We start from the raw sequence: 11,643 nt of genomic DNA, 5'->3' as shown, positions 1-11,643 counted from the left end.
CTTAGCCACTATGCTACCAGAGCTCCCCTCACGAATATAGGTGCAAAAATCTTCAACAACTCCTAGCTAACAGACTCCAACAACATATCAAGAAAATCATTCATTATGACCAAGTAGGGGTTCATATCATGTATGCAAGGATGGTTCAACATTAGAAAAACAATCAATGTCATCCACCACATAAATAAAACAAACAAAAAGAACCAGATGATCATATCAATTGATGTAGAAAAGGCATTTGATAAAATCCAACACCCATTCCTGATCAAAACTCTTAGCAAAACAGCAATATTCCTCAACATAATAAAGGTTATCAATGCAAAACCAACAGCCAACATTATTCTCAATGGACAGAGACTGAAACCATTCCTCTTGCGAAAAGGAACCAGAGAAGGATGGCCTCTATCACCACTTCTATTCAACATTGTACTAGAAGTCCTAGCCAGGGTAATTAGGCAAGAAAGGGAAATCAAAGCCATCCAAATTAGTAAGGAAGAAGTCAAACTATCTCTATTTGCTGATGATATGATCCAAACTTAGAAAACCCAAGAGACTCAGTCAAAAATCTACTAGAACTAACTGAGAGATTTAGCTTCATGGTGGGATACAAAATCAACATCCAAAAACCAATTGGATTCCTCTACACCAGCAAAGAGATTGCTGAAAAATAAGGAAATCAATACCATTTACAATAGCTACCAAAAAAATAAAATACTTGGGAATAAATCTTACCAGGCACACAAAAGACCTGTACAAAGAAAACTACTTCAAGAAACCGTAAGAAATCTACATAAATGGAAAAACAAACCATGCTCATGGATAGGAAGATTAAACATTGTGAAAATATCAATTCTAATCAAAACAATCTATACATTCAATGCAATCCCAATCCAGGTCTCATCAACATTTTTTAAGGGTATGGAAAAACCAATCACTAACTTTATATGGAAAGGAAAAAAAACTCAGATAAGCAAAGCACTTTTGAAAAAAGAAGAACAAAGTAGCAGGTCTCACACTGCTGAATCTCAAAACTTACCATACAGCCACACTAGTCCAAACTGCCTGGTATTGGTATGATGACAAACACATAAACCAATGGAACAGAATTGAGAACCCAGAAACAGATTCATCGACCTATGGTCAGCTGGTCTCTGACAAAGGGCCAAAATCCATTTTATGGGGAAGAGAATGTTTGTTTAATAAATGGTGCTGACAAAACTTGATATCCACTTGCAGAAAAGTGAAACAAGATCTGTACCTTAGACAATACACAAAAACTAACCTGAGATGGATCAAAGACTTAAGTGTGAAACCTGAAAGTATAAAATTCCTCAAGGAAAAACTGGAGGCAAATTTAGGGGCCCTAAAGCCACTCCTCGGAAGGAAGGTTGGGCAATCCTACTTCCGTAGTGATACTGCCTCGGAAACCCAAGGAGGGGTCGTTATGAGTCGGGGTCGACTCGACGGCACATAACAACAATATATGGTATAAATAGACTATCAAGCATAACCCAAAATGCACAGACAACAGAAGAGAAACTAGATGAATGGGACCTTCTAAATATTAAATTTTGTGGGCTTCCAAAGACTTCTGTAAAAGTGTAAAAAGAGAACCTAGAGATTGGGAAAATATATTTGGCAAAGACATATCTGACAAGAGATTTATCTCCAGAATTTATAGAAAACTCCAACATCTCAATAACAAAAAGACAAATAATCCCATTAATAAATGGGCAGAAGACCTGAATAGACACTTCACCAAAGAGAATATTCAGGTGAGCAACAAACATGAAGAAATGCTCATGATCATTACCTATTAGAAAGATGCAAATCAAAACAACAATGAAATACCATCTTGCCCCAGCACAAGTAGCAAAGTTCAACAAGATAGAAACTAACAAATGTTGGGAAGGCTGCGGAGAGATGAGGACTCTCATACAATACTGGTGGGATTGTCAAATAGTACAACCCCTGTGGGAAGCAGTATGGTGATACCTTAAAAGTTGTAATTAGAAATACCATTTGACCCAGCCATTCCATTACTAGGTATATATCCTAAAGAAGTGAGAGTCATGACAAGAACAGACATATGCACATCCATGTTCATCACAGCACTATTTACAACAGCAAAAAGTTGAAAAAACCTAGGTATCGATCAAATGAGGAATGGATAACCAAACTATGGTACATACATACACACAATGGAATACTATGCAACACTAAATAACATGGAAACTGCAAAACACTGCACAACACGGATGAACTTGGAGGACATTATGCTGAGTGAAATAAGTCAATCACAGAAGGACAAATATTGTATTAGTCATTACTGTAAAAGTCAAGGAAAGGTTTATATAAGGAAGGAAATTTTCTTTGTTGGTTACCAGGGTTGGGAGGGTAGGGTAGGGAACATGTTAGATAGGCAGAGGTAAGTATTGATTTGGGTGAAGAGAAGGGCCATTTGGCAAATATGAGTGATCAACATAGGGGCACTGTGGAAGAGAAGACACAGAGATGTACATGAGAGGTGCAGACAATAAAGATGAACCCTTTTGCACATACAGTACTATGTTGTCAGTGAAGGAAAACATGGGTATACAAGTAAATAGATGGGTGGACAGGCTGAACTATTAGGTATGTCTGTGCAGCGGGGAGTGTACCCAAGACCATGTACAGGGTTGGCAGACAGTAGTTCTCCAACTACATCTGTAAGTTCTGTAAGAATTCCCAGGTGTATAGTAAAGCTGACAAGGGACAAGGTTGTATCCACTTCTTGGCCACAGCCAGCTACCTAGAGGGAGTGAGTAGTTGGACCTATGGGCTTGTGACCATAGTTGCAGGGAACATCAAGTTCAAATGGCTTAACATACTACACAAAACACTGTTTCACCTCCTACTTTGACAAGCAGTGACTGAGATCTTAAAAGCTTGCAAGCAGCCACCTAGATGCAATGATGGGTCTCTCCTTGTCCACAGCAAAGAAGAATGAAGAAAACGAAAGATTCACGGAAACAATTAGTCCAAGCGACTGGTACACCATGTGATCCACAGCCTATATGACTATGAGACCAGAAGAACTAGATGGTGTCTGACCACCACTATCAACCACTAGGAGGGGGATCTAAGTAGGATATCCTGGATAGAGAGGGAGAACAATGTGGAACAAAACTCAAAATCATTTAAAAAAATAAAAAAAAAAAGGAACCAGGTTTGCTGGTCTGATAGGGCCTGATGGAACTACTGAGACTATGGGTGCTACCTGCCCTTCAGGTCTGGAATTGAACCCACACCTGTGGCTTCCAGCCAAATAAATGACAGGCATATGAGCTGAACATTTAGCCAAGGCAGATACACTCTTTGGAGAGAACAATCATGGGAGAAAGAAGGGCTGTTTATGCACAGGGAGACAGCTCAGGGGGTAGGAGTGCATGGAGGGATGGACACAGGGAAGTGGTAACTATCGGGAGGAAGTGGGAGGGGAGCTGTTGCACTGGGGTAAATTGTAGTCAATGTCATGAGACAAAATGTATATGAATGCTGTATGGAAAGTGAATTTGCTCTGTTTTCACTCAAATCACAATGAAAAAAAAAAAAAGAAAGAAAAGACCATGTATTATATAATTCCATCAATACAGAATATTCAGAATGGAAATCCTAAAGAGATAGATAGGAAGTAGATTAGTTGTCGCCTTGGGCTGGGGGGGAGCTCTGGTGGTATAGTGCCTAAGGTATTTTACTGCTAACCAAATGGCTGGCAGTTCAAACCCAGCAGCCATTCCTCAGAAGGAAGGCTGGGCAATCTACTTCTGTAGTGATACCGCCTCAAAAACCCAAGGAGGGGTTGCTATGCATCAGACCCACTTGACGGCAATGAGTTTGGTTTGATTTGAGGGCTAGGGGAGAAATGGAGGGGGGCAGGTTTACGATGATGGCTAAAGGGTAAGGTTCTTAAAATTGATTTAGTGATGAATGCACAACTTCCTGAATATACTGATACCACTGAATTGTACAGTTTAAATGGATTAATTGTATGATGTCACTTTACACCAATAAAGCTGGTGTAAACAAAACCTCTTCCCTCTCAAATTTGATTACTACCTATATGTTTGATAATTTTAAGGAATTACTGTTAATTTTTAAGGAATAATGGATTGGAGAAATATCTTCTGAAAATACATGATGAAAAACTTCCTGACGAAATTACGTAATGTCGGATATTTGCTTCACAATAGTCTGGGGATAGAAAAAGATGACAGAGGATAAATGAAGTAAGAATAATAATTACTAAAGCTATGTGAGGAGTGGAAAGGGGGAAACTGGGGTTTATTATCCTCTCCTACATTTATTACTAAAATTTTCTATAATGAAGTTTAAAATAAAAGAAAACCTGTGGTAGACTCAAAAATAGGGGTTTTTCAATCTACACAGCTAATTCTCATCGTAGGTTAAGAAACCGGTGATAAAGAGAAAAATTTTAAGTTCAAGTGATCAAAATGGGATCATAGTTAATTTGGAAAGGAAGACAGAAAAGATTAATAGCTTGGGAAAACCTCAGTGGGCAAGGTGGGGGTCCCAACCAAAAGTATAGTACCAGTCTAAGAAAATTAAATGAAAAGAAGGTTATGAGGAGAGAATAAGAATGTGTATTTATTTATTTTCTACTTGCGGTGTAGTAAATTACTTAGTGTGGCTTTTCTACCCGTAAGTCTTTGTAAACTCCGTGGTGGAACTGCCCCTGAGCAACCAAGGAGCTTCTGATTGTCAGTTATCCACCTGGAGTATTTCTGTTGGGTGCAGCACAAAGTAATGTTCTGTGAAGTTTGCTCTCTCTCAGGTGCTTAGTATACTGATGTTTATGATTGGTTAGTTTGGCCACTCTGCCAGGCTCAAAAAGGAGGCCTCCTAAAGGCAGAAGAGGTCTCTCTGACTGCTGGCTGAGAAGGATGAACTGCTGAAAGAGACACATGCTCCTGATAGACACGCGCTGCTGGGAAAGAGATGCAAGAGACATGCATTGCTGAGTGAGACACCGAGAGACACGCAATGCTGGGAGAGACTGTTGACTGAGAGACAGTGGGCTGAGAGAGACTGAGTATTTTTCCTGAACTTGAATTGTAGTCTGGTGCTTCCCTAATAAACCCCATAAACTGTGAGTTGTGTGTGGCCACTGCAATGACTTATCGAACCCAGCAGAAAGATGGTGAGTGCTGTGGGAGGAACGGTTGGTGTCAGGGTTGAGGAAAGGGGTGGAGGGAGGCAGCATTTCTGGTCTCACAGTAATAGGCCTTGGGCTACTGATAGTGACTCTGTTTTACTGATAGTGACTCTGTTTTCCTCTTGTGGGGATAGAGCAGGTCAGAAGATGTGGCCTCCTTGTCTTAGCACTACTAAAGAGCAGTCCTAGGTTATCCATATAGGCAAGTAGCTGTAAGATCATGGAGTGAGAGCAATACTCTATGTAAGCAATAATTAGGGCTGGAACTTGGGAATGGAAAGAGATGGAAGATGTTTTACAAAAGGACAGCAATTTTTTGACAGAAGTTGACAATGTGGGGAAAGAGGGAATAGTGGGGGGGGGGGGACGACGACGACACACGAACTGACAACTTACTCCTGTAAGAAAAGAGGTGACTTGCTCACAAAGTCACTACTCCATCTACCCTTTTGCTGTAAGGAACTGTGGTAGCATAGTGCCTAAGGCATGTGACTGCTAACCAGAAGGCTGGCAGTTCAAACTCACCAGCCACTCCTTGGAAGGGAAGTCGGGCAATCTGCTTCCGTAGTGATACTGCCTCAGAGACCCAAGGAGGGGTTGCTATGAATGGGATACAACTCAACAGCAGTGGGTCTGGTTTGGTTTTAGATAAACATGGATACATACACACACTTACATTTGAAAGAACTGCACACTTAGAGAATTATATATAGAGAAAATAAAAAGGAACCTCTGATAGCTCTCCTAAGGTACTACTGACTCTTAACTTGGTTCTTTACTGGGCCAATAATAATATCTGCTACTGCTACTTCCACCCAAAAGAATACCTTTTAGCAAGAAGAGTGTTTTCCTCACACCTGTAATAGCTTCCTGCTTTTGGGAATGAGGAATAAAAAAAATGTAGCACCAGCCACAGGTTTTATAAGGGAGATTCATTCTGAAAACATACATCATAAGCTCTGGAGCAGTGGGTAAGGAGATACAGAGAAAGTGACACCACAGAAAAACAACACTGTAAGGAGGCCCATTAAAAGATGATTCAGTAAAAGGTTTCACTTTTCTAAGAGAGAAAGAAAGAGCTGTAGGAAGGAGAGTAAGTAAACAGGCATAAGCTTGCCAGGAATGGAGAGGAGAAAGGTAGAATGAAGGGTGGGAAGGCATGGTAGACATAAACGAGTGATAGGAAGAGAGGTGACTCTTTATAGTAGCTTAACTTGAATATTAGTAAGAAAGTTCATGCTATAATAAAATAAGGCAAAGACAAAAAAGGCTTGTGTAGCTGCCTGAAGATACAGATTCAACATGTATAAAGCCTTCATAAACCTGTTTGATAGTGACATCTAAACTAGGTATAAAAGCATTCTCAAATCCTCCAAGGAACACAGAAGACTGACACACTGTAACAGCTTCAAAGACATAATCTCTTCCACTTTTGGAGATGTCTACTTACAAATGTGGAATAGTATCATTTTGAGTTCATTCCAAGCATTTTCAAATTATGTAAAAGAACCCTTAGTAAATTTTATAAAATAGTGGTGAAATTATTTAACTGACTCACTTATCTGCTGATGTAGAAACGGCATTAGTACAGTTTGACTTCATTTGGTGTTTCCATTGAAGGGAAGTATTAGGTTGTGTGCATGTATGACAGTTTTCTTATTTTTCCAATTGAAGCTAAAAAGTGGGGTAAATACATGAGGCAATGCCAAAGCACAACTGAAAAAAATACCTAATAGAATAAACTACATAAAGTGAAAAAAAGGCTCTATTGGTGGTGATTAGGCTGGAATTTATTATTATCAATTTTCAAAATCAGTATTTTTTTAAATACAAAGACTTACCAATCTACATGTAAGACCAATAACTGCTATTGGAGTCTGTGCAGACTGAGAAATATCAAAAAGATTATAGAGGAGAGTTTGATTTTTATGATAGGCAAAAAGATCAAATTCATCTAAAATGAAGATCACTGGGCAACTGCTACTCCGGTTACCTAAGATAAAATGACAGTGTTACATCAATAAGCAATTGTACCAATCTTTCTTAAATTTCCAAACTCTTTACGACATTTCAGTTTTTAAAATTCAATTCTACAAACATATATTGATAGCTACTTTTGTGTAGGGTACTTAATGATGCATGTGCCCTACACAAAAGTAGTTACCAATATTTATCAAATATTGTTTTAATAACTAATCAAATACCTAATCAATAGTTACCAAATATTATTGTTTATCCAACAAAAAAAAATATTAAGAGGATTTAGACAGCACATATTGCTCCGCAGGAGTTTGCAGCCTAGTTACTAGGGTTTAATAGTTTGATGAAAAATTAAGAATATCCTATCAATGACTTGAGACTATTCTTTCGACAATGACGCTTAAACACCTATACAGAACCAAAACACTTAGGGATTAAAATATAAACAAAATTACTAATTTATGAAAAAAATTATTACTTCATAAAAGACTCATTTAGTTAGTAGAAATGCAAACTTTATCTTCCTATACACATCATTTTCATAAACAAAGGTTAGACTATGAAGTTCAACCAAAGTAACTTTAAACTTTTAACCACAACTTTTAACATTTCAACAATGGAGGGATTTCAATATGAGATCTTAGGAAGCATTTACTTTAATCCTAACAATGGAAAGTACCTTAAGAAGCAGCAGCAATGTTACTTTAGGTTTAAAGACTTTATGTTTTCATACAATAGTGAAAAGAAAACCGGGTAAGGGGAGACTTCCTCCAATACATAATAAAACATATGTTGTTGTTGTTATGAGCTATCGAGTCGGACCCAACTTATAGCGAACCCTCCTTGGGTTTCCAAGGCAGGATCACTACGGAAGTAGATTGCCCAACCTTCCTTCCAAGAAGTGGATGGTGGGTTTGAACCGCCAGCCTTCTGGTTAGCAGTCAAGTGCCTTAGGTATTATACTACCAGAGCTCCTATAAAACATATACTGTAACCGAAATTGCTTAATACTAGCATAAAATCAAAGGGATTATTTAAAAGTCCATAAACAGACTCAGATAATACAGAAATTTAGTATTTGATAAAATATAGCATTATCTATAAATGGGGAAAAATCATTTATTTAAAGTTAGATACTCATTTTACATCTCATACCAAAACAAACTCTAACTAAATTAAGAATTAAAAATATATGCATTAAATGAAAACATAGGTGAATATGTCAAAATGTGGGGGAGATAAAAATTTTCTAGATAAATGTAAACATTTAAAAAAACACTTGTTCAGGAGAGAAGTCTAAGTCAAATTTTAAAAGAGAAAAATGAGTGCAAGATTTCCTATAGCTGAGATAAACACTACCAAATTGAGACAAAGAACTAAAAGGGATACTTAAAGAAGGAAACAGCAGTGGCCAATAAATACACAATCAAATCCCCTATTGAGACCCTGTAAGACAGAGCAGAACTACCCCATATGGTCTTAAAGGCTGTGAATCTATACGAAATCAAATTGCCACATCTTTGTCCTGTGAAGAATCTGGTGGGTTCAAGGTGTAAAACTTTTTGCGGTTAACAGCCAAGCACTTAACCACTGTGCCACCAGGATTCTTTTACAAAATACTAAGTACTACCATTATGAAAATTATGTACACTAAACTACAATGTAATTTTTTTTTTAGTATTAGACAGGCAAACATGAAAATTAGTATCTACTGTTTTTGAAGTTGTAACAAAAAAAGACACTCTTACATTTTTAGAATATGAAAAGAAAAAACCTTCCAGGGTATTTAGGCAATATTTATTACTTTAAACATGGTATCTTGTAACCTAAAACATTACTCATTAAAACTTATCCCAGCATATATCTGAATGATTTCCTAAGCATTTCTTCCTAATAAAAATTCAGAAATAAAAGTCCATAGTTGCTGATTAGCTACTAGTACTTTATGACATGAATATATGAGAACCATAAAATCAATGATGCAGATCAATATATACTAACATGAAAAGATGCTCACAACATACTATTAAGTGAAAAGATCACAAAACAATATATAAAATATATATCAATATATCTGTATCATCTGTATCAATGATATGCTGTAGATTGCATAAAGATGAGGGAAAATCACTAGTGCAGTGCTGGGATTACAATGATCATTAATTGTTTTTATTTTTCTATTTTTGTGATTTTTATTATAAAAGCATATACTACTTTACAATGAATATGAAAACAAGCTAAAAACAAGTATATTTTATAATTCTAGATATATTAATATTTACCTTTTTTTAAAGCTTCCAGAAGAAATGAAAGGTTTTCAGCAAAGCTTCCCTGAATAACAGCAAAAAAGAGATTCCATGACTAAATGTTTAGTGAAATAAAGAATAAAGAGGGATGTCAGACTCTTCACACATTACATCTGTTTTTTTCTACCAACGAGAGCTTTTGGCCACATTCTAGACATAATATCTCCAAGTTTACAATCTAAAACTTACACATAAAAGCAGAAAAACCAGTTATTGTTGAGTCAAATTCAACTCATGTTGACTTCATGTGTGTCTGATGGGGTCAATGGCTGATTTTTCAGAAGTAGTCTGCCAGGCTCTTCTTCAGAGGTGCCTTTGGATAGAATCAACCTTTCTGTTAGTAGCCAAGGATGTTAATTAACCATTTATGCCACCCAGGATACAATACTGAAAATGGCAATGCAGTCATGTTGGAAATTTTACATTCTGTACAAGATCTGTAAAAATATTAGTTTTATTTAGAAGTGGTTTTGGGGAGCTGCTATATTCTAAATATGGTCAGAGAACTAGAAATGCATTTTGTATGTTCAAAAGTATCAGGCATTTTCAAGACTCAAATTCATTTGTACTGCTAAAGAAATGACCACTGCTTTACATAACATTCCAATTTGCTTCAAATATTAGATCCTATAATAGTGATTTTTCTATTCAAAAGCCTATTCCAGAATTGACATATATATATATATATATAGAGAGAGAGAGAGAGAGCTCTGGTAGCATAGTGCTTAAGGCACTTGACTGCTAACCGGAAGGCTGGAGGTTCAAAGGTTCAAACCCACCAGAGCCACTCCTCAGAAGGAAGATGGGGCAATTTACTTCCATAATAAGTAGCAGATGCATTATGCAGATGTTCCAGCTTGTGGGTAGAGGTCTGTTAAATGCTTTTTCATTAAAGTCATTAATTTTTACCTTATTCAAATTTTTTAATTTAAAGAAATACCCCACTTTAAATTCCAGCAAATGTAAAGCAGGGAAAAAACCCACCTCTTTATCTCCCCAAAAGAAACCCACTTGGTTTTGTTTCCCAGTCAAGAGAACTTGATATAAAATAGCATAGTTAGTTTTTAAGCATTTGCACTATTTTTTGATAACTGCATGCTATGAAGTCAATACAATAGGTATCATCCATAATTTAAATAAGTGCTCAAAGAAATAATCTTTTTGGAAATCAGTGGTCAAAGTTACTCAGTAACTCAAAGTTACTGTATTTTGTATTTTTGTTAATTAACACTACTATACCTGTCCAATATGAAGTATATTAAAACAAAAAAGCTCTAGGTTAAGGTAAGTGATTTAGTTCTTAAAGTTCAGGTATTTTATGACCTTAGGAAAGTTAATTAAGCTCTGTGGACCTCATAAAGAGTGAAGAAGTTAAATTAATAATCTATGTGAAGAATATAAAAATAATAGGTAGTAATTATAATTGCGGGAGCTCTGGTGGCATAGTGCCTAAGGCATATGACTGCTAACCAGAAGGCTGGTAGTTCAAACCCACCAGCCACTCCTCAGAAGGTTGGACAATCTACTCCCGTAGTAATATCACCTCAGAAACCCAAGGAGGGGTCGTTATGAGTTGGATCCGACTCGATGGCAGTGGGTTAATTTTAATTGTCTCTTATTATTTCATAAGAATCTAATATAAATATGTCCATTTACAAACTGCTAGAAATATCTATACAGATAACTGGAAATAAAAAGTCATTCTGACTACTTAATAGAAACTTTCCTTAACCAAGTAGGCTGCTAGCTTGGACAGTACATTCTGAAAAGGTAGAACATTAGATTTATAAAAGAGGCATTTTGAACTTGCACTTTAAAGATCTGCAGAATATGGAAGGGAGGCATATGGTTGGTTCAACATTTCATAGATAATTAAAGAATGAAATTTTAAAATGCTTTTCTACCTAGGAGGCTTTCTCAACTATGGCAGTGTCACTGCAGTTGAGCACATAGTTTGAGAGACGAAAGTGACAGTACTCTGCATGATCATAAGTAAACAGAAATGAATTTGAAATGTATATAACTCACTCTATTATAAGAAGTATGAGAATGAGCTCTTCCATCATGAAAATCAGGACAACTGCAAATTAAGTTGTGTTTTCCTTAAATGCCATGAATGAGGTGATAGGTACAAAGTTTAAT

At 36.7% G+C, this 11,643-nt stretch overlaps 1 protein-coding gene across 1 annotated transcript in view; it reads right to left on the bottom strand.

Moving 5' to 3' along the window:
- ORC4 (origin recognition complex subunit 4) overlaps nt 1-11,643 on the bottom strand; it is a 70,389-nt gene that overhangs the window by 41,539 nt on the left and 17,207 nt on the right. The window contains exons 6-7 of the mRNA XM_007934945.2: nt 9,478-9,526; nt 7,057-7,208 (exon numbers count right to left, since the gene is read on the bottom strand). Coding sequence (XP_007933136.1) covers nt 7,057-7,208; nt 9,478-9,526 — 201 coding nt within the window. The remainder of the gene's footprint in view (nt 1-7,056; nt 7,209-9,477; nt 9,527-11,643) is intronic.

This window comes from Orycteropus afer, unplaced genomic scaffold, assembly GCF_000298275.1.
Source record: "Orycteropus afer afer isolate SDZICR_OR568_19922 unplaced genomic scaffold, OryAfe1.0 scaffold00023, whole genome shotgun sequence".
In the NCBI taxonomy this organism is placed as follows: Eukaryota; Metazoa; Chordata; class Mammalia; order Tubulidentata; family Orycteropodidae; genus Orycteropus; species Orycteropus afer.
This window is presented reverse-complemented; position numbering and strand designations above follow the sequence as displayed.